The sequence below is a fragment of the Thalia democratica genome, chromosome 2 (assembly GCF_965202585.1).
Source record: "Thalia democratica chromosome 2, ktThaDemo2.hap1.1, whole genome shotgun sequence".
Taxonomy (NCBI): domain Eukaryota; kingdom Metazoa; phylum Chordata; class Thaliacea; order Salpida; family Salpidae; genus Thalia; species Thalia democratica.
In genome coordinates, this window is record NC_139166.1 from 1,906,831 (window position 1) to 1,931,148 (window position 24,318).

Genomic DNA, 24,318 nt, shown 5'->3' on the forward strand with positions numbered 1-24,318 from the left:
TATGGTAATAGGGAGGGTAATAATAATTTTGTAATTTATTCCAAATTTTACATAACTAAATCAGTTACTTTTTACTGCTTCTTAAAATTCAAAGTAACTTATGTGATGTATTTGATCAGAGTTAGAGAGTTCAATAAGTTATTAATGCAAGGAGCAAACTAAAATAAAAAAAATATTTTTTCACCAAAAATTTAACTTGTAGTAAACAGTATTTTAATCTGTTATTCAAATTTTTAAAATGATAATCCAGAAAAAACTTCTTTAATTGTCTGGTCATAATTTATTTTTCAAAATTTTGCTTTAAACAAGTCAATTGTATGATTAAAAAGAATAATTTCTAAAAATTCAAAGTGAACTACTTTAAAAACTAAGGAGGAGATAGATTTAAATTGCATAAATAAAAAAAAAAGAGTAATTCAGTTGTCTGTACATCAAGCTAAATAAGAAAGTGAAAATATATTGACATCTATATAAAACGATATACTAGAAAGTTTTATTTTGATGATTTACTTCAGTTTCATATAAAAAATTTTGCTAGGTAGTGGAATTTTGTCACTTTTTTTTTGGAAATTTCAATGGTAAAATAAAGTAAAACATTTTACCAACTTTTACTGTGGGCCGAACCGAACTTTACTGAGACGGGTCAGTTTTTATATAAGACACTTTTGTACGAAGGGTCACTTTTAATAATAATAATTATTATCAACCAAAGGTAAGGATTAGGGGCAACAACAATAGTAAAAAAAAGTTTTAACCCGTGCTAAGTTTTTATCATTCGTGTAAAGGTGTCCTTTCGTGAATTTCTGACACCTGTCCGAATTTTTTAGCAGCTAGAAAAATTATTCTTCTAAAATCGCATTGTTTGCAATGAGGGCATGGTTGGATGAATCCCGTTTTATACACCTTGGTCAGAGATGCTAAATCGCAGAGCACAAAATCCCCGCAGTAGAATAAAAAATAAAAAGCATGGCAATAGAATTAAAATTTCTTATGAAAGCAAAAGCTGTATTTTACAAGTTGAGAACATAAAAGTTTCATATATTCAATTACACATAATATTGTTTTTATAAGTATGAATGCCTTAAATGTAAGTTTATGTTTTTTATTTTCATAAGGTTAATTTTATTCACTTTATTGTTAATTTAATCATAACTACCTATTAACCTTGTAGTAGTAGGTAATGTTTGGTTAGAAAAATTAAAGAAAAGTATCTTCCACTTATTTAAATGGTTAATAAACTAAAAACATTGTAGCTTTGGAACTAATCGATGTTAAATTAATTTATTATTTGATTTTTTTTTCCAAAAATTAGATGCAATAGACAAATTATTTTTTCTTATATCCTACTTTTATCAAATTATTTGAATTTTTAAACTTAAAAATAAAGTTTGATTATTATAATTTTTTAAGATTCATTATAAATTATTTTATTAAGACATAGATTTCACTTAAAAGTAATTTGAATATAATTTATTATTTTTGTTTACAAACTTGAAACTACTATTTGCTTAGATTAAATCTATTTAAAATTTTTAATGTGACAAATTTACTGAGTCTTTTTTTATTATAATTAGGTAGTTTATCTAAAAAAAATATTATACTTGAAAGTTTTAGTGTACAACTCAAGGTTTTTAAAACTAGTTTTGTAAATTAAGCAGAGTTGAAACAAGGTCAGGAAAAGTCAAAAAACTCAGGAAAAGCAGAAAAAAAAGATAAATAACAAGAATAGTAAGGTTTTTTTTTTAAACAGTCAGGAAGTTTGACTAAATATTAAAAAATACCAGATTTTGTCAGTTTAAATTCACTGAATTCCTTATATTCAAAAACAAGTCTTTGAATGGTAAAAAATTAATTTAAATTCTTCAAAGTGTGATTAAAATTGAAAAAATTTCCAAGAATTTTACAAAATTACTTAATGCCTTCATCTGGTAAAATTAAATGAATATCCTTTATAAAACTGCAAAATGTTTCTATTAAAATTTTTTTAAACTATCCTACTAGAACAAACAGTTTTTGTAAGCAGTTTGATAATCTGTAGCATTTTTTAGTAAAACAATGATAATACACATAAGTTTGTTTATCTAGCATTTGTTAGAATTGAATTGTTTTTTGTTTAAGTAAATAAATAATTTCATTCTAATTAAACACTAGGTTTAGTGTTTTGGGTAATAAGTTTATGTTTATAATTTACCTCATTATAATTTTTTCAAAATTGTTTAAATTTTTAAAATAAATTATAAAAGAGGTGAACTTCATGGTTAAGTTTAATTATTTATAGTTTATTGTAGAATAGTTGTTTTTTAATATTTTTTACATAAATAAGGGTAAAATATTTACTACTAATTTTATAAATATTGATAAACTGAAATATAAAATTGAAGGCTTTATTAATTCCAAGTGTTTGAATATGTATTATATTATTTGTTTAAATTGATAATTTGATTTAGAAAAGTCAGGAAAATTGTAATAAAAAGTCAGGAAATTGTTTAAAGAGTGGATAATAACTATAGGGTTGCTATTTTACCTAGAAATTAAAAATTCTGTACTTTGACAATTAAGGCAATTAAAACCTTAGCAAAGCTGAAATTAGATATAATTTAAAAAAAACCTACATTTTTTAACAATAAACCTAAAAAACCTGAAATTCTTAACAAGTTTACATAGTTCGGTAATAAAATTTAACTTGATTCAAAAATATTTCATATAAATAAGTTTTTTTTTATCAACAAAAAAAACTTTTTTTCATAAAACGCATTTCAATAAACTTAAGTATTTTTCAATGGCTTATGCTATCAGGGTTGCCACTTTACCTGGAAATCTGTTTTTACCTGGAAACCTGATACTTAACAACTAAGGCAAAAAAAACCTGGAATTTGAGAAATTTTTAACCAAAGACTTAGAAAAACATTCCGTTTTTAACAATTTCAGCATGTTAAGTAGTACAATTTTAACTTGACACAAAAAAACTATCATATAAATAAGATTTCAATTAAAATTTTTTAGTTATAATACACATTTTAATTAACTTTATAGTACATATACAATGTTTTTTTATTATTTAACACAGTTTTTTATATTAGACATAACTTTAAACTGAAAATAAACCAAAATACATGTAATTTTAAAAGCCTTGTAGAGATTTGAAAAACCAGGAAAAATTTATAAACATGAGTGGCAACCTTGTACTATTCCAAACAGTTTATTACAATAAATTTAACTTTAAACTAAAGCTAGACTCTAAAATGTGTATTTTTGAAGATTTTTTGAAATCATGTAAAAAATTTAAATAAAAATCAGGTGGCTATTCTCAGGGTTGCCACATAGTCAGGAAAATTCAGGAAATCAGGAAAAACTAAGAAAAATGACAAAAGTCAGGAAAATTCAGGTCAAAATGGGGGATTTTGGAAAAAATTCAGGAAAAAAATTTATAAAAACCTCAGATATTGTCAGTTCAAATTTATTTATTTCCTTTTATTTCAAAGCCTTCGATTAGTGAAAAATTAATTAAAAATTCTTTAAAGTCAGACTAAAATTGCAAAATGTTCCTTAAATTTTACAAAATTACTTAATTTTCAATGCCTTTTTTAGTAAAATTATAGTAAAAAGTCAGAAAAATCTTGAAAAAAGTCAGGAAAACTTTAGTAAAATGTCAGGAAAAAGTCAGGAAAAGTCAGGAAAAATTTCTCAGCTTGACTTGTGGCAACCATGCTATTCTGTAGTAGTTAAGGTAAGTCTCTAATGGTTTTTTTTTTCTTGGATTTACAAATAGTTATTAAGTTACACACTAAACACATTACTTTAGCAGTTACATTTTCGTAGGTAACAACCGTTGAAATTATTTTAAATGAAATTCCAGACCAAGAAGATTTACCAACTTTAGATTTTCCACCACCTAAAAAGATGAGGTACCAGAAATCTTGGGAATCTGTTTATGAGTTAAAAGGTTTTTTTATCTCTAACAATTTGTAGTATTTAAGAATACACATTTGAGTATTTCAATTTTGAATTCAACAACAATTTTTTTTTAATACTGAGCTTTTTTATTAAATATTATAAAGGAAAGTTCTCATGTTTTTATTGAATTAAATTAATTTTTCCATTGTAATTTTTGAAAAAAAAATAATTTTTAAATAGTTTTTAAAGTATTTTTTGTAATTTTATTTCAATAATACACAAAAAATTTTATCATCTAAAGTCAAAAATTCCAATTCACTTTTTACCTAAAAATTAACATTTTGTTTTAACAATTTAATAATTAACAATACTTTAGCATGACATTTTTTTTACTTTAGTACTAACCTTTGACTACTTTATTTAAATAAATATACTTAAAATACATTTTATAATAACAACACACAAATTAAACTGTTAATTTTATTATAAAATTAAAACCAAAATTTGTTAGTATAAAACAAAGTTCGCTTCATAGACAAAAATTGAATTTCTAATTTTATTATTTAAGTAAAATGGTTCATAGAGGCCATAAGGCGGTGAGATGGGCAAATTATTTATTTACAACAATTTTTTGGTTTTACACCTTACAAATTATCATGATTTTTGTTTGTTAAACAAAAAAAAAAAATTTAATTTTTGTCATAAAATACATTTATTTGAATATTAAAAACATTTTTCTGACAAATGGTTTGTGGTAATATCAAGAATTCTTTATAAAATTTTTAGTATATTGCTTTCAATTACAAAAAGAAAATTTTTATTTACTATTTTATAAATGCTAAGAAGATTAGCTTTGACTGATTTAATTACTAGACAGATCTACTTAGTTTTTTTATTTCAAAAAAGAATTATTTCACTGCATTGATTAAATTTATATATAAATTTTTGATAAAAGTTGTGATATAAATAACAATTTTATTATAAGCAAATTTATTATCCCATTTGTAAGCTTAGATTTATAAGATAGATTTAACTAAAGCTTTTATTAATTGAGAATAAATAAATTAAAAAAAAATTGTTATTTATTGATCTTGTAGTGAAACAAAACTTTAAAAAGCACGTTTTAAAAGTAAATACATACTTAATTAGCTCAAGTTGAACTGTGATGCTTACATCAGGCTAGCCACTTTACCTGGAAGCCTATAATTTGTCAAATTAACCCAAAAAAAAAACCAGGAATGTTTGTATTTTTGAAAAAAAATCGGAAAAACTTCAAATTAAAAAAAAAACCTGGAAATTTTAACATTTTAAGCATTGTCAGTAGTTAAATTTTCGATTTGACACAAAAATTTATAATATAAATAATATTTTTTTTCTTCATCTAAAAATTTTTTATTTACCAACACATTTATTGTAAGTTTAAAGTATCTTTTTAATGTTGTCATACTGTTTAACACAGTATCTTACTTTGAACCTAATTTTCGACCAAATAAAGATTAAAATTGTGAACTTTTAAAATTCTGTAAGAATTTTGGAATACTTTGAAAAAAATTTGAAAATACAAGGCAACACTATTACATCTATTAAACTGTTTAGTTTATTGTGAAACGTTTTTGTTAAATCATTGAAATCTCAATTGTTCACTTATTAATAAAATAAATATTAGATACACAACTTATTTATAAACAAATATAAATAGTGTTTAATGTTTTATTAGTTATATCTGTTATGTCAACTATGTGTAATGCTGTTTTACTTATTAGATTGGATTGCTCCAACAAATTGTGAAACTAAAGCTTTTTGCAAGTGGTGCAATGTAGAACTACAAGCAAAAAAGAGCAACTTAAAAGTTCATTCTTATTCTGACCGACATAAACGCGCATCTCCAGTCACAAATAACCACAACTCAATAAATCAGTTTAGGATGGAAAAATCTTTTAAACAGCAATTCAACAATTTCCTTAAAGAAAACGTACGCCAGACAGAAGTCCGGTTAGCATTGCAACAAGCTCTTCACGGGAACTTGCTAGCAGGCGAACACCAGATAGATGTCATGAAGACACTTGGGACAGCTCACGAATCAGCAACGCTTAAAAGGAGGAAAGCAAAAATGATTCTGTGCAATACTCTCGCACCAATTTGCAGAAGATTAATCATAACTGATTTTATGGTGAAGCATTGTTCTTTCTATCTGGATGAGAGTACAGATACTGCTGGACAAAGTTTTCTAGGTAAGAAAATAACTTTTAAGCTTTGTTAATTTAATTAAGTTTAAATTTGTTATTTATTTACATACATTCTGTTGAATATAAAAATATTTTAATACAAAAAGCTTATTAAATTTAAATTTCAAACATGAAATAAGCTTTAAACACATTGTTCTTTGTTTTATTTTTTTAAAATAGATTAATTCTTGTAACACGTTAGCTGTAAAAGAAAATATTTTGTTATGCAATGAGTTGGACATTTTTAGATTACTCAGATGTAAGTAGGTTTAATGACAGTTAAAGGAAAAAGTTTTTATTTTACAGAATTTAATAGGTTAATAAATTAAAATTTACATAAAATTAAAGTTAGAATTACTATGATTTTTTTTAATAATTATACAGTAAACTCGTTCTAGTAAACTAAGTCAGTTTCATTTCTAACATATATTTGATTTTTGTGTTGACTTTTATTTAATAGTTTAAGAAATATGTCAAAATATTGTTGATTTTATTTTTATAATAAGGAGAATGATTTAATTATTATAATATTTATTAAACAGCAAAAATTTTAATTAATAAAGAAAATAATGAATAAATTAGCAATTTGTTGCTTTAACGAGCAGGGTTGCCACTTCACCTAGAAACCAGGAAAAACATGGAGTTAAAATTTTAGGCATAAAAATACCTGGAATTTTGTACATAAATCTTTAAAAGACGTTGAAAAACCTGATATTTTCAATAATTTTTACTTGTATAGTAATAAAATTTGGATTTGAATAGAAAATTATACCCTATTTTTCAAAGTTTTTTGTCATCATCAATTTTTTTTATTAATGAACCATTTATAAAGCAGCTTTAGTGTACCTTTTCCATGTTTTTATACTCTTTAATACAGTTTTAACATTAAACTTAACTATTAACTTTAAACAGACCTTAATATGTGTAATTTTAAAAACTTGGAAGAAATTTAGAAAACCTGGAAAAAATTTTAAAAATACCGAGTGGTTAACCGGAAGCAGTTTATGTTCAAATAATTATAACAGTTTTCCTTTTATATACAGCGGTTGTAATTACAATTAAAGCTATACTTTCTTAAACTTTTGTTCTACTACCTTCAGTTGTTTAACTAGAACAAAGTGGTAGTCCTTTAATTTCACAGATTTTATGTACTTAAAAGTTCGACTATATTTGGTATTTTTTAACTTTCTTAGATATCTATTTAAAAAAGCATGAGTAGTAGTTACCAACAGATAATTATAAAACATTTATATTTTTTTTTATTCCAAAGTATAGAGATTATAAGTTCTTTTCATTTAAAATTTTACAGTTATTAAACTTATAACAAAAAAAATTAGAAAGCTTTATGTTTGAATCACAGGTGTTAGTATTTGTTATCTAAGCAAAATAAAGAAAACTTCAGTATCTACATTTTTACACCTCGAAGACCTTGGAAGAGACAAATCAGCGTTATCTATTGCTAACGCATTCAAAAGAGTCTTAAAGATGTATAATGTTCAGTTAAAAAATGTAGTTTCAATATGTAAGTATATATGAACTGTTACTGTTTTTTTCATTTTTGTATTCTAGTTATGTATTTATTAAATATGTACTACTAACGTGTTTTTAATTTTAAATTTAGATATTAATAGTAAGTTAATTTTTGTTTATTTCAGCTATTCTCTGTGTATTCTTGCTAACTTTTATAAACTAGTTTTAATATCTTACAATGATCTATCTTTATTAATAGACTTAATTTGATTTTATTCAATTGTTTAAGAAAAGTATAAATTTAAGCACAAACTGGTCTTATAATTTAAGAAAAAATTTTTTTTTTTTTAACTTAGTAAATATATTTTTAGGTACAGACGGAGCTGCTTCCATGACAGGAGTTAAGAATGGAGTAGGACAAATTCTGAAAAAAGATAATCCCAGGCTTATAACAATATCCTGTACAAATCATGCTTTGCAAAATGCATGTTTAAATGCAACCAAAGCTACAATACCTAATGAAGTAAGTATTAAAACTATTTTATATAACTTATTAATTCAATTGTTGAATGAGAATTTTAGTAAGCTGCATTTATTCAAGTTACAAAGTTGTTTTTTTATATTTATTTATGATATTTTATTATATTTTAATATGTTGTATTAAAAAAAACCATTGTTGTTGAATAAAAGTGTGTATACTTTTAAATTAAATAAGGTTGAGGAGCTTATTAAGAAAACGTTCAACTACTTCAAGTTATCTAACACAAGAAGAAGTGACTTTGAAAATTTAGGTGTGTGTATGACGGGTGAAATTCCGTTAAAATTTAAAGCCTTAAGCAAAACTAGATGGATATCACACTTTCCATGCATTGAAAGAATTTTATTGAATTGGGAAGTACTCAAAGCTTTTTTTAATGAAGTAGGTATTAAACTATTACTATAAACTTCAAGACGCTTTAATAATTAGAAAAATTATTAGTATAAAACTTAAAACAATCCTGTTTTAAATTATTTAGCATTTTTACAATTATATTTTTACAAATATCTATAAATTTAAAATTCAATCTGCCCTGAAACTTAGTAATCATATGTTTACTAAGGTAACATTTTATTAAATCAAATATATAATCAGAAGATATATAATAAATGTTTAAAAGCACAAATTAATTAACATAGATTTAATAAGAATATATATCTTTTTAAACAAAACTTTCTTTGTTAATGAGCCTTGTTTTATAAGTATTAGTGTTTATTAACTATAATGATGTTTGTTATCGAAATTTTTATTCTTACCTATAACATTTGTTTGTATATTAGCCAGAAAGAAGAAGAAACGATTTACATGCTGAAAGTATTCGAAAAATGCTAAATAGCAATAGATTAAATTTTGTTTTTAAATTTATGGGCAAAATTTTAGAGAAAGTTAGTTTCTAAGACCTATTATCTGCTTAATAATGAATTAACACCCTAAGCACTATAACATAACTAATTTCAATCATTCTAATTTGATTTTAAATGTTTATTTTTAATTACTTATTTTGTAGTCATGCCAAGTTTAGCTGTAAGTATTAAATGTAAAGCAAGACTAAATTTTTACAGTGTAATAATTAATTATTTTTATTCATCAGGTAAATTCTGTTAATATTCTTCTACAAAAAAGTAAAGTAGAACCTTTTAAGTTTGGATTAGCAATAACAAAACTTATACAGCATCTAAAAGACCTCATTTACCAACCAAATTCAAGTAAGCTTAATTTAGATCACAAGGCAACTAAGAATAATTTTTAATTTTAGGCTATTAATAATAAAGTTTCGTTTGATTTTATATCTACAACATTTTGGCGTAAATAAACATTATTTTTTAATTAGTAACGCAAACAAACGTACAATAACGTTCTTATAACAAAACATTACTAACATTTTGTTAAAGGTTTAGTAGATTCAGATTTAGATTGGATTTTATACAGAGTAAACGATATAAGTAATTATTATCAATATTTTATTTTTTTATTAAATTAATTGTTAAATTATTATTTTACTATATAAATTAAGTTGTAGTTACTAAAATTTACATTTTTTTTGTAGCTAACCTTTTGGAAGAACCTATCTTTCATGTAGAAGTAAACGAAGTTTATGCAAATTTATCCATTAGTAAGAAGGCAGAGGTTAAACTAATTAAAATTCACGTTGTTTAGTCAATTGGGTTTATTAACAACTAAACTTAATTGATTTTTTTTAAATAGGATTTGTTTAATGAGAATAATTTCTGAAATTGTTTTTACTTTACTTGAAAAAATTTTAAGTCAAAATACAAGTTATTATAATAACTGTGTTTTTTTTTTTACATAATCGTTTTTATTTTTTAAGTAAATTCTCATACTTTACTTAAGTAATTTACTTAATGTTGTGTATTACACGTGAAAAAATTTCTGTTAATGACACGCTACGGTTCTAATCTGTAACTAATTTTCCTATAATTCCAACATTTTTATAATTAATTGTTTTAATACAGGTAAAAAATATTTTTCAAAGTTTTGTTGTAGTGTTTATAATTGAATTGGAAAAAAGAATGCTGCAAAATCTTGAATTTATGGCTCAGTATGAAGTTGTAAACGATGTTAGTTGGTATTAAATATATCTTCAAAAAATAAAATAACTTATTTAAATATCATTAAAACTTATAATTTTTTAAAGGCCTTAAATAGACGGATGCCGGATGTTGAGAAGTTTTTAGAACATCCAAAAATTAAAAAATTGTTTGAAGGAAACCACAGAGATACTATCTCACTTCAATACAAAAGTTTGCATGGACGTCATCAAACAAGTATCGGTTAGCTAAAGGAAAATAACAATAGCAACCTACTACTTAAATATAAATTAAAATTTTCATTGTTAATGTTAAACAAGTTTTTTAATTTAGTAAACATTGTAAATCTACCGAAAACTAAGTTCTGATAAAATAAAAACATGATTTATTATTGTAAGAGTACACTTACAATTGATTATGTACATAAAAAGTTATCAGTTTATTCTTAACAGATAAATCAACAAACGTTAACTTTTGGAGCAGTGTTCGCGTTGAATACCAAGAACTTAAGGAGTTAATGATGAAACTACAAACGATACCTTTTAGTAACGCGCAAATCGAGCGAGACTTTTCCTTGATGAATATCTCGAAAAACAATAGACAATCTAATATGGGCCATATTTTGTTAAACTCCTTAATGATTATTAGGTAAGTAAAAATTTAATGTATTTGGGTTTATGTCTTTTTATTTTAACCTATTTATTTCATAGAAATGAAATTTTAATGTGTAATTTAAACTGTAAAGTTTTTAATCATTGTTTAGATTATTTAATTTTAGTTAAAGTTGGGTATGCAACTCGATGACCGAGAGGTCTTTTTGTTTACCCGGATCCTTGAAACAAGAAATTTTTGAAGTTTGTTTTGTTATTATTCAACAAACCTTATCATTTTGATTTTTACTTTTAAAAAACATATTTTATTATAGGAGACATAAAAGCCCTATTAATAACTTGTTTTTTTTAATGTAATCCAATTAAATTAATATTTTGTATTACAACGATTTGTTTTATATAATTTTTTTTCTTTTATTTTAAATATAAGGGAAGAATAAATGCATAATAAGAATTGAAACATTTTTTTGCTAAATTTATCGGTATATTATCAGTAAAATTCAATAATATATATCACTAGTAAAAGTTACTAGAACTTTTTTAACAAATTTTAGTTTAGGTAGTTTTTTAAATTTTTTATTCTAATTAAAACTATTTGTACAAGGTTAAAAAGCTTGGCGTTTGCTTATTATTTAAATATTATATAGGTTGTTGTCTTTTTAGATAAAGTAAAGTATAGTGTTAATCTGTTTGTTGAATATTTTTATCATAAATATAATATTGGTAAAGTACAAAATTATAACTCAATGTATGGTTTTTAAATTACTCTTTTTCATTCAAAGGTTCAATTCAAACATTAGTAATAAAAAATTCCTACAATTACTTTTTACATTCTTAAGCCAATTATTACCCAAAATTATAATAAATTCTATTTTTCTCAGATCAACCTGCAAAAGAATGGAGTTATGCTGTGACAAATTTCCACTTTCAGATACATTGATAGAAGAAGTTGGTAAGTCTAGTTTGTACAAACCAAGAAGCCAAGATGTCAATGAAATCTTGGCAAACGAAGAGTACAGCAAATTTAAACCTTCAAATTTGACAATGTTTGCAGCAAACAATGTAATATAAAATTTCAACAAAATTTTTGCGTGTTAAAAAGCAGTTAATTTAAGAAAAAAAAAAATGCTTTTCATTTAAAGTCAATTCACTATTTTAAAAACACTTTTACTTGAGTGACTGTTAAAGCATTCTACTGTTTAAATTTGTTGTGACTGTATTTTATTCAAAAATTTCAAATTTGTTTATTTACAAAGTTTTGTACATTAATTGCTAAAATTTCTTAGACTATTTGTACTTTTTTACATATTTTGTAGTAACAATAATAAGTTCAATAATAATCCAACCGTTAATCGCGCTAATTTTTTATCATATGAGTATTATGCTAAATTTCTTTTGCCTAACAAACTTTAAAATTTCTCATTTTCTTAGTTTTTATTAAGTATTTTTTAATACTTAAAATTGTTATTTTAAATTTCCGTATTAACTTTTGTATTTTTTAAAATTTTTATATAAAATTTTAGGTTTTTAAACAAAACATTTTTACTTCAATTCAGCTTTTTTTTTTAAACAATTTTCTTTTTTTACCAAAATAGATTTTTTTTTAATTGCCATAACTGCTAGTTATTGCAATACAAATTAGTTTAAGTCATAGTGCTGTAAACTGCCCTTATGTTATGCACTTGTTCTTTTATTAATAAACATATAAAATTAATCCAAGCTCTTTATATATATATCAAAAAAGTATGTAGAGTGTATAGCTTGTATTAGTATAATATTTTGTAGTGTCGAAGGTTTGTATAATTTTTTTAATTACAATATATCCTAGTTTTTATTTTTTCACAAACTTTGAATCTTGAATTAAATGAATAAACCTAGAAGTACATAAGCAACTTACAAAAATAAATTACTTTTTAGTTAACTATACTTACAAATCAAACATTGAAAATGGTTTAAAACTTAAAGATAAATGAAATAAGTAATACTAGTAACCTTTTAGATTTTTTTTCTCTTAAATAAAGTTTTATTTTATGAAACAAATTAAAGTAGTTTAACATGAATTCCTTTAAATGTACAATTTCAGTCTTTGCTTTATATCATAGTCATTATTATCTAATAAAATATCTTTTCACTAAGTTAACATTTTTAGCTGCGAATATTCTTACTGCAAAAGCTTTAGTATAATTAGATTGTTATAAAACTTATAGCAGAAAATATTTTTAATTTAGTTTAAAAAAGTAAATTAAGCTTAAATCTTTAACAAACCAGTTAAACTGACCTTATTTTTTTTCATTTAATAAAAATTTAAGGTATATAAACAAATAAATTTTTGATAAAAATTTTCATAAGAAAAAAAAATGTTAAAATAAGTAAGTAAATTGTAAATTAAACACTTATGTAGTTTTTCACTTTAATAAAATTTTTGCAGGAACAAAAAAAAATTTTGACTTTAAGAAATATAAGACAAGACGTGAAAGTTAGTTAAAACTTAAAAAATTAACATGCATTATTAAAGTTTTAAAATTAAGTGAATTACTCAAGCGTACGATTTTGGCTTATAAATTTCTTTTTTCTTCTAGCTCTCTCACTTTTGCGCTAAAACTTTGCGTCTATTTGTAAAGTTCTTAAATGAAGAGAATAACTCGAGCGCGCTCCAGCGTACCACTCACTTTTCACTTTACTTTCTTTTATTTCTCCAAATTTCTCTCAATTTACTATAGAGCTTTAAAGCGCGTGTTTACAATTAAAACAGCTGTATTTAACTGCCATCTTGATTATACCATGTCTGACCTTGGTCTTACTTTGTAGAGTTTAAAATTTAATCAAGCCAAGAATTTATTTTTACAAAATTTTAATATTCAAAAAAAACTTTTGTAGATACAACTGGTTAAAGTCAGAGAGTACAATAGGTTGCTTATGGGGAAGAAAACTAAGAAAGGTAAAAATTAAAGCCATTAATAATCTATTACCTCCTGCGTTTTTCAATACAGTTTACGTTCTTAAGATAAATATTTCGTTCAGAAAACATCCATTAAAACACTAAAAATGTGTCACATAAGATTTAAAAAAATTAGTTTTTATTTCAAATTATACAAAAATAAAAGGTTTTGGTCATGATATTTTTATTGAATTTTTTCTAATTGAAATAACTGTTTTAATAAGACAAATAAACTGTTTAGTTTTATTATAGAACTCTGAAATCCATTTAGCCAAATCTAGTTACCAAAAAAACAATTAAAAGACATAACAGTTTTTTCAACTACTTAGCCTTATTAGACATTTTTGAAATCTATTTAGCCTAAATTAATATATAAGATGTTATTAATTACTAGCTTCATTATATAAATCTGAAATCCATTTAGCCAAGTTAATTGTATAACATATTACCATTTATAACATATAACATACAACATATAAATAGTTATCAAATATTTTAATTTGTTTCGCCTCCTTATATAACACGAGTGCAAATTTAGCTTGGTAACGTTTTTCAAGAATTTTTAAAAATGTTTGAACTTTAGACCCAATTATTTTCCTTATCTGAATAGCTAAATAAAAACTTTATTTATTCTAGAGAACGGTTCTTTGTCTTTAATTTAAAAAATCTATTGGATAGGGTTTGACTTTTGCCCTTTGAAAATATATGAGTTTTGTTATCAACTTTTACTAAGCTCGAATTTAATTTAAAAAAAAAATTAATATTTATATTTATTTGTAGCCTAATTTTAGTCTCATTGTATAACTCCAAAAATCTTCCATCTATTTTATATAATCCTCCATTTAAACTAATTAATTTCTTCCATTTCCTCTAAACAATTTTCGGCCTCTTTGATCTAGTCAATGGCGATTAACCTCTTCCGTCACTTCAAAAATACATTATTCGTTACGTCATTGTGTAAAATAGAAACACAAGAATCATTACGTCATAATAGATGAAATGTTACTTCTTAAGTAATTTTTTACGTCATGATTTGTGCACAAATACGTTTGTTACATCATAACATAATATCAATTACTACATATCAATTTATTAACAAAATGGGAATACTTACTATATTTAAGGTTTTAGCTTGTAATATTATGTATAGCCTTGTAATAAGTTCTTATTTTAGCATAACTAAAGAGATTTAGTTTTTAAATAAATTTTTGTAAACATGTTAGTGTTTACATTTATATTATTCTTACATAAGAGGACACAATATAGGTAAGAGAGAGAGATTGTAAAACAATCGTTTGTAAAATACACAGAAATATAATTGTATGCAATTTACAAACATATATTTGTATTTGTTAACATTTTAAAATCACCTGAGTAGATGGAATACAAATAAGTGTTTCTTTGTTTATTTAGGAATGTGAATATTAACAGACAAATATGTAGGGACGTGTTTAGTGTTTCTGTGTAAATACATCTTGAAAATCTATTTAGAAAATGGTATTTCAATAATAATAAGGTATGTATTGAGGGTATAGCAACCTTAGGTGCAGGTGCCGTAAATATCGACTAGTCTATGCAGAGGTGTTAGTAGAGTGAACATAATAAAGATAATAAACTAATTTATAAATTTTATTAAATTAAATACTAGTGAATGAGCATGTTTGCTTTTAAATTGAAGAACTTGAGTTATACTTTGTTAATAAAACGCTTTAAACTTAAATACATATAAAACCAAGAAATCTGGTTGTAGAAAAACATAAATACTTTTCTAACTGTACATCATTATAACTACTCTAAATAGGTGTTTAATTTTACAACTAATTTTTAAAATTATAATTTCCATAGAAATTTTAAATAAAAAAGTTAACTATTTGAATTAGTTGAATTTTTGCTGAGATATTTATTATTTATGATAATAATAAGTAGACACCTAAAGTAAAATAAAGAGGTTAAATAAAAGATTTCTTGCAACTAAAATATTAATTTATTTTATTTTCATTAAATTTTTTCATGTAGTTAATTAAAAACAGTGTTTTACATATGTTTCATATATGATATACAAATTTCGCATTTGTTTATTTTATTAGGAGTAATTGAATTGTTTCATATACGAAACATATGTACGAACCTTTTTTTATTATTTAACCACTTTAATATTTAGCTTCAAATTTTGTCGATCACTTTTGACTAAAACTTTATAGTAAAACTACGAATGAAGGAGTATACATAAAAAGTATAAATATATCAATTTAAATTAACTGACATCAAAAGTAAACGTGGGGAGTGACACTGGCATATAATTGGCTAAAAAATGAAAAGAACATATTATTCTTATCCTTCAAATATCTAGTTTCCCTACTTAACTTGTTTCTTTTTCCAGTATTTTTACGTAGTATTCAAAAAGTTAAACGAATTATTCCAATAGCAAATATGCATAGCCAGGTAACGGTGCGTTGAGATCATTGTGTACAGGCATTGATGAAAAAACTCCATACATATATAAGCTTCATAAGAATTGAAAAGAACACAGCTATTGTAGTGCACCGCAGTGGTATAACAGTTATGACGAATTTTTTAAAAGGAAAAACAGTTGGTAAAAAACCGTTTAGCAAAACCAATCTTATGATGATAAACTTACAAGAATAAACAAATTTTCATAAAAAAGTTAATAAGTATTAATAACTAGTAACAAAATAAAAATAAACTATTTATTAACAGAAGAATACACAAAATTATTATAAAATAATAATAAAATAAATGATTAGAATAAAAAGTTCTAAAACATAATAAATAGACTAATAAATAAACAGTAAATACAATGACAACCTTGTTATACACAAAAGACAAAGTTAAGTCTTAGTAAACTTAAAATTTTTAGTAAAAGTAATTTCTTGTTGCTTTAAGATTAAACATATCAAAAAGTGTAATTCTATCGTGCGGTACACTTAAAAGTTCATTTGTAGAATATTAGTCTGCTAGTTTTTTTCACTTATTTTTCAAGAAGCATTACCTTAGACTGTCTAATTTTATAATTTAATTTATTTTAGTTTTATGTATTTGTGTATTAAAAAACTAAATAAAGTTAAAACATTTTAATGGTTGCTAAGGGACCAAATTTTTAGTATGTTTAGATTAAAATTAAAAACATATTTTTTTTCTTAATCATATATGTATTTGGTTATTGAACTCCACTGTTACAAAAAAAAGGTCTCTGAATTCTTTTTAAAATACATACATTTAAATTAAGGAAAATTAAAGTTGGGTAATAATTAAATTTTAAACAACTCGTAGGAAACATATATTTATATATTATTTTATAGGATATATATTATTTTTTTGTCAGGTAGTTTTTAACTAAAAACTTTTAAAGTTATAATTTAGGCCATAAGCTTTCAAAATGTTATTTATAGAAATTTTGATTTCTAAAAACTGTTTTATTTGAAAATTTTAAATAAATTTATTATTAAAGAATTACAATATAGTTTTTTTGTACCTTTTAAGAAGTTCTGAAATTATTGAACTTTGTTAACTTGTGTTGTTTCATAAATGTTTATTAAACTGGTTTTATCTCAGGGTTACCACACACTCAAGATTCTCAGGAAACTCAGGATATGTTGAAGTTTTAGGAAATGTCTGTATGAATCAATACAGCTCAGGATAACTCAAGATATTTTATAGTTTTTTAAACTCAGGCTGACTCAGGATACTTTTGTTGTTTATAAAAAACTCAGGATAGTTTTAGAACTTTTAAAAAATTCGGGCCAGCTTTTTAGTAGACTTTGAATCAGATTTAGTTGAGTCAGTTCAAATTATCATTATCTAATGCCAAATTTTATTAAAGAACTTAATTTTTTAGTTAAAAAGAAATTCTTTCAAGGGTTTGTAAAACTTCATAATTACTTAGTACTGTTTAAGGTCACTTACGACGATTTTTGTCTTAAAGAGTGGCAACCTTGATATCTTCCAGTTAAATTGATTTTTTTGATTAAAAAAAGTATATTGTAGTTTATAAAAATAAAATAAAAATTTATCTTGGTTATTATTTAGATTTTTGATAAAACAAATATGAAAAGTAATATCAGTGATATTGTATAGATCGTTGCATACTGAAAAAATAAAATTGCTAATTGTCAAAGATTAAAAAGATCAAGTTTAAAAAAAGCAGACCAACACAAGATGTTTCTATTGCTATAGAATGCAGTTCAAACTTCAAATGGTATAAAATTTGTTCTACTATAAACTATTATTATTTGTTCGTTTAGTGAAATATCATTTAATTTCTCACTGACCTTCTACAATTTTTTACAAACCTATAGTTTAACAAAGCTAAAATATTTACGTATTCTAATGAATTAGTCTCTTTAAACTAGTTTTTTAAAACTTTTTCTAAAAAAAAGTTTTTAATTTTCCTTATTTGAACGTTTATCTTTTAGTTTACAAACGTTCTTAGGTGTTTTTTTGGTATATTTTTTAATACTTTATGAAAAATATTAGTTTTGCACGTTTACAAACTAAATCTTATATGTTTTGATTTACTTGCATATCTCACTAAGTTTTACTTTTTTTGTCGTTTTAAAAGTTAATGTATATTTTAAATTAAAATTTTTTTATAAAATAAAAAGTTTATCTTTTATTTTATTGGTTTACAATTGGTGAACTTACAAACAGATCTTGCTTTATTTTTTAATTCTGTCTAATCAAAAAAAAGTCTGACTAAACTTCATCTTTTATTTCTTATTTGTACATATTGTGAACTGTTTTGATTTTTAGAAAAAAAAATTAAATAACATGTTTTAGGGAAACATATTTGTTATTGCCTGTAGTTTGATTTATAACTTCCTTGCTCAGCCTGACTAAACTATATTTATTATTTTGCTATTTATCTTTGTAAATGTTTAGCTGTTTTAGACACATTATTTTATAAAATATTAATTGTTTTTGGTAATGTTTTCCTAGCTACTAGGAATTTTTTTTAGTTCAATATAAGAGTTGTTATTTATTAATAATTAATTAAGTATTAATTTTTGTTAGTTAGTTAACATTTGCGCAAGTGAAGAAAACTATAATAGAATATAAATTTAAAAAATTAGCTACAGTTGTTTAAAAAATGCTAAGTTTTGAAATAAATAAGTTTTTTTAAACTGTAGCATAGACTTTTATATAGTAAAATTATTTTAACTTTAGCACTTAAAATAAGGTTTTTATATAGCTTACAGGGGCGTAGCGTAAGGAGGGACACTGGCGCATGCGTGCCACCCAAAAAATAAAAGAAGTAAAGAAAAATTTAATATCTTTATCCTTAATTGTTTATTATTTGTGCTTAATTTGCCTTTTTTCAACTATATTTATCTAGTATTCAAAACGTTACACGAAATTTTAAATACCAATTAGTGACAAGTTAGGAAAGTTATTCAATATACTGATTCGGTGCGCAAACGAAAGTGCGCACCGATGTTGATGATAAACTCCATAAGGAAAAATGTTACAACTTCATTAACTTCATAAGAATTTAGAATCAAAAAGAACGCAACTAATTAGTGCACCGCAGCAGTATAACCTTATACATATTTTTCTACAAAGAGTTTACAAAGATACGTCACGCTTAAAGAAATATTAAACAATTTTACAAGTTATTTTTTTATGCTACAATAAATGTTAAGACTGCTGCTAGTTTTCTGATCTTTATCTTTATAAACATACAAGAAAAAGCGTGTCGGCCTATGAGAAATAAACTTTGTTTGTGATTTTTATTTTAAAAAAATGCAATCAGATGAATTAAATTTGAAAGTATACGTTTAACCATTTTACAAAGTTGTAATAAACTGTAATAACAGTTATAAAGTTGGTCTATTTTAACTTCTGTGTAACTTTATATAAATTATGAGCAATGAGGTGTTGTTATCACTGTTGTATTGTAAATTAAAGAGATTGATATTTTTTTTGTAAGTAAAACAGATACTTTCGTTTTATTGAATATATTTATTTTTAAAGATATAAAGTTTACTGTAAGCAGTAAAAACAATTTTTATTTAGTAAGTTTACATTTGTACAAGTATAAGTAGTTGTAATGAAATTTACACTTTTTTTTAATTATTTAGTTTTGTTATGTATAAGTGTTTTTTAAAACAATTACTTTGAACTTATTTTACTAATTGAATTTATTTTAATTATGTTACTTATAAAAAGATCTTTTTATAGCTAATTATAAAAGTTTTAATTTAGGGAATTTTATGAGAAAATATTTGCACACCCCTGACCATAATACCACGCTACGCCACTGATAGCTTACAATAAAAGCTTTAAGTTAGGGAATTTTTTTGAAACTAATAAATTCTGCGCATCCCCTAATAAAAATACCACACTACGCCACTGGTACAGTTTATACTTCACGTATTAGACTAAATATTGTCAATTTTTGCATAGTTTGTCATTCTGATAATTTTTTACAACATAATCGCAGTCTAGTATTCCATTCAGCGGTGAGACTTAGTAACTATTAGAATTCGTAACTAATATATTTCAAAATAACAACATTTAACTTAAACTGGTTTTTTTGTTAAATCTGTTTAAAACGTGTATTTAATTTCAGACTTTATTGTAGACATCTTTATCCTATCTTTCAGTTTTACAATTTACAAATTAATGAATTTATTTGTTTTTACTGAGCAAATATTTTTTTATGAAATTAAAGCTATTAGATTATATTTTAAAACTCTTCCGTGTTTAAAATACGTTTAAGTTCCGTGTACGTATTTATGACGCGTTTAAGTTCCGTGTACGTATTTATGACGCGTTTAAGTTCCGTGTACGTATTTATGACGCGTTTAAGTTCCGTATACGTGTAAGCTATGAATCATTCATCTATGGTTTATATACGCCCTAAAACACAATAAGTTTAGTTTAACTTTTATTTGTTCATTAGCAGATTAAACCAACATAAATTTAGTAACTAGTACTTCGTTTTAGATTAACTTAGTTGATGCAGCACTAACAAAAACGTTTTTACTTTCAAGTTGAATTATTACAAAAGCTTTAAGTAAGCGTTTAGATTTACAAAATTTTTTACAAAAACTTTTAATATTAGCCTTTTCACCAAACGAAAAGGGCTTAAATTTTTCGACCATAAAAACAAAATAACTTAATTTCAAGCTACAGTTATAAAAGTATGTTACAAATAGTTAGGCTTAACTTTAATAAACTTAGACCTCTTAACTATTAAGCAACTATTTTTGATATTATTAAAAGTTATTATAAAAAACTTTTTTAAAAAGTTCTACATAAGAAATCATGAGATTTAAGATACGCTTAATATAATGTTATATGAAGAAAATGGTGAATAAATCATCATTGAACTTTTTGCATTCAATTAATCAAATAAGGTTTTGTTCTGAGTAAATTTTGTATTAAAAGAAAAAAAAAAGGGAAAACTAATAAAAAGCGAAAATTGTATAAAATACTACGTTTTTTGTTTAACTTATGAAACAATATATAATATAATTGCAAATATTGAGCAACACTATATTGAAAAAAAAAAAATCTTTAAATAATATATTTTTTTTGCTAGAAAATGAATAAATATTTCAAAGTTCTTTTGATTACACATTTAGTATCAATTGTGATTATCTTCACAACGGGTGCCCTCTTTCAAGTTGGTACTTTTTCTGTCACCGGGGAAACAAAAAAGGTTTATTTATTTATTTAAAATTTTATTTGATGAAATTTAATTATAATTTTTATGATAGGTCATGCAGGAGATATTTAACGAGCAGGAGAAAACAATATTGGAACTTAACATAAAAATTGAAGGTAAATACAAAATTTTTATTAAAAAAAATGAAGGTAAATACAAACATTTTATGTTACAAAAAATTTAAGAGTAGATACAATCTCTTCACTTAACAAAAAAATTGAAGGAAAATTTAAGCTTTTTACTTAACATAAAATTTGAAGCTAACTTTTTATTTTATTTAAAAAACTAAGTTTTTTTTTATTATACAAAAAAATTAAAACTAAACAAAAACTTTTTATTTTAACAACGTGCTTGTGCATTAGGGTGTTTATAAAGAAAAAATAAAATTACCTTTGGTTTTTTGACTCGAAATATTTTACAGTTAGCAAATATCACAAAAATACCGTGTGCAAAAAATTGGTTCAAAGAATTTTTTATTGTGCCAAAAGAAAAGTTGATACTGTAAATTTAAGTTTAATGTATATGAAAAATCAATTTATTAAAAATTTTTATCTTTTTGTGGGCAGATCTATGTTTAAGGGTATTTTGTAAAGCTTAGACCCCAAGAATTTTTTGTACAATTATGAAGTCATAACAGCGGAAACTACCTAATGTGAAGTTAAACCCTTAATATTGTACATTTTATAAAACCAATAGCTTTTACATTAAACACTTTAGATTAATCAATGATTTTTAAACTCAATATAGCTTAAAAATAGCTTTTTATGGTGTTAGTATATATATTCGGAGATTTTGAAAAATAATTTAAAACAGTTAATTACATTAAACTAAAAATTAAATACATCTTTATGCAAAGAAAAAGCTTCATAGTAAAAACTTTTATATAAAATGTGTTACTAAAAATACTTTTAAATAGAATTATTTTAAAATGTGACAAAATACAGTAAATGTATGTACAACTTTTTTTTGACTTTTAAAATTTCCAAAATGCCCTTAAATATAGAACTACTTATAAAATAGAGAAGTTACATATTTTTTTCTTATAGCTTTGGTGTAATTTACAGTAAAAAGGTAATTTTTCTAAAATTTTAAATACTTTCAGAAAATCGATTCTGGCACTATTAAAAGTTCTTTAAATCATCTGAAATTTTGCACATGGTGTTTTCTGATATTTGTCAACACTTTTCTCCAGTTTAAAGCTCAAAGATCGATTTTTTATAAGCCCAGTACTGTGGTGCTGTGCATTAAGAATTATATTTTTCAGAATTAAAGGCTCGATTTGATGTTAATGACTCGACAACTCCAACAACTCAACAGACTTTGAGTTAGTTAACTTTTTAAATGTTTCAAAATTTGTCAAAGTTAAACACTATCTCTATCCAGCCAAAACACCTATACAATGAACTAGTCTAAAATTTTAATTAGACTTTTTTTATTTATTTCTAATCTTTAAACTTAAAAGTATCCTTACAAGAACTTAATATTTGAGTAGAAGTTAAACAAAATACATTTATGTAAAACGGTTAATAAAAACAAGTATTTATAACAAGAATAAATAAATAAACTGTCAAGAAAAATTATTTACTTGAAGCAGACGCTGGTTGTTTAGTGAATAGAAAATTGTTGATTGCGTCTTTTTAAATCTTTTGTAAGAAATGACTACCAGTAAAATTTATTAAAACTAGAAAAAAAAACTTTTAACAAGATATACTACTTAATTTTATTAAAGGAGATTATTACTGTGTAATGGAGTTTTAAATGTTTAAAATACATAGTTAAACATATCTAAAATTTAATTAAAATTAAAGTTAAGTATCAAACGAAGATTAAAAATGTTGTGAAGTTTTATTTTCAGATAACGATCGTTACAAGCAAACTGTTTAATTAAAAAGTAATTAAAAAAAAATGATATGCTATTTAAAATAAATAATCAACAGAGTAAATACATGTATGAAAAATTAATAAAAAAAAAACCAACAGAAAAACTCGAAGTTGTCAAGCAAAAAATAAATTGGAACCAAGCGAGAAGTTATTGTCAGAACAGATCTGGAGACCTCATACAACACGACCCAAGATTGTTAACTCGAAGTGGAAGAAAGTAAGTTGCTTAAAATTTATAATTAATTCAATTATGTTCACATTTAAAGTCTTGATAGACGCTTAGGTTTGTAAAAATAGTCAATATAATTTGAAAACTTTCATAACATTAAATAGTTAAGTAGTTTTATTATTTTTTAAAATTAGTCATTAACTTTTTCATCCAGTCTAATAAAAAAAATCTCGCATTAACTTTTTTAGTACGGTTAGAAAACCAAAAAGAGTATGAGTAAACAATTTCAGCCAACTTAGTTATATCATAACACAAAATAATAAATGTAATTATATTAGTTTATTTCAATTAATTAATTAAAAATTTTTAGTGAACTTTCCGAAGAACTAGGATTGCTGATTATTAATAACTACCACACGGGAATCAGGAGAGATAAGAAGAACACCAACATTTGGAGGAGGAGCAGCGACGGAGTTGAGGTTAGTTTGGAAGGATGGTTTCCTGGCTCTCCTAGTAGCTACAATGGTTATGATTTTTTGTACTGGTGGTTCTACAATGACTTAAACAAAAATACCATTTGGAACGATCTTGATCACTCATATTACTTTATTTGTGAATACTAACTTTGTTTGATCCGAACTTGTTATTTTTCAAATTTAAACAAGCATTTATTAAACATGAATTAAAAATTTTACAAAACATTAAAGACTACGTTAAATGAAATTAATCAAAAAAATTTTATTAATAAATTCTATTTTTAAATGCTTCAAGTTTTCTCTTCTTACAAAAACAAACAGTAATATTTTCTGATCAAAGTTGTTTGCCTCTTATAATTTAAGATGTTAATTTTAATA

General features: G+C 23.8%; 1 protein-coding gene across 1 annotated transcript; it reads left to right on the top strand.

Annotated features, from left to right (window-relative positions):
- The first annotated feature begins 3,450 nt into the window (after nt 1–3,450).
- LOC145830218 (uncharacterized) lies at nt 3,451–24,087 on the top strand. The gene is made up of 17 exons (XM_082938149.1): nt 3,451–3,727; nt 3,820–3,943; nt 5,658–6,125; nt 7,961–8,112; nt 8,305–8,508; nt 8,907–9,011; nt 9,218–9,332; nt 9,674–9,753; nt 10,101–10,205; nt 10,283–10,418; nt 10,628–10,823; nt 11,668–11,848; nt 21,289–21,408; nt 21,467–21,530; nt 22,679–22,738; nt 23,395–23,512; nt 23,835–24,087. The coding sequence occupies exons 1-17, from the start codon at nt 3,647–3,649 to the stop codon at nt 24,085–24,087; spliced, it is 2,562 nt and encodes an 853-aa protein (XP_082794275.1). The 5' UTR covers nt 3,451–3,646.
- The last annotated feature ends 231 nt before the right edge of the window (nt 24,088–24,318 follow it).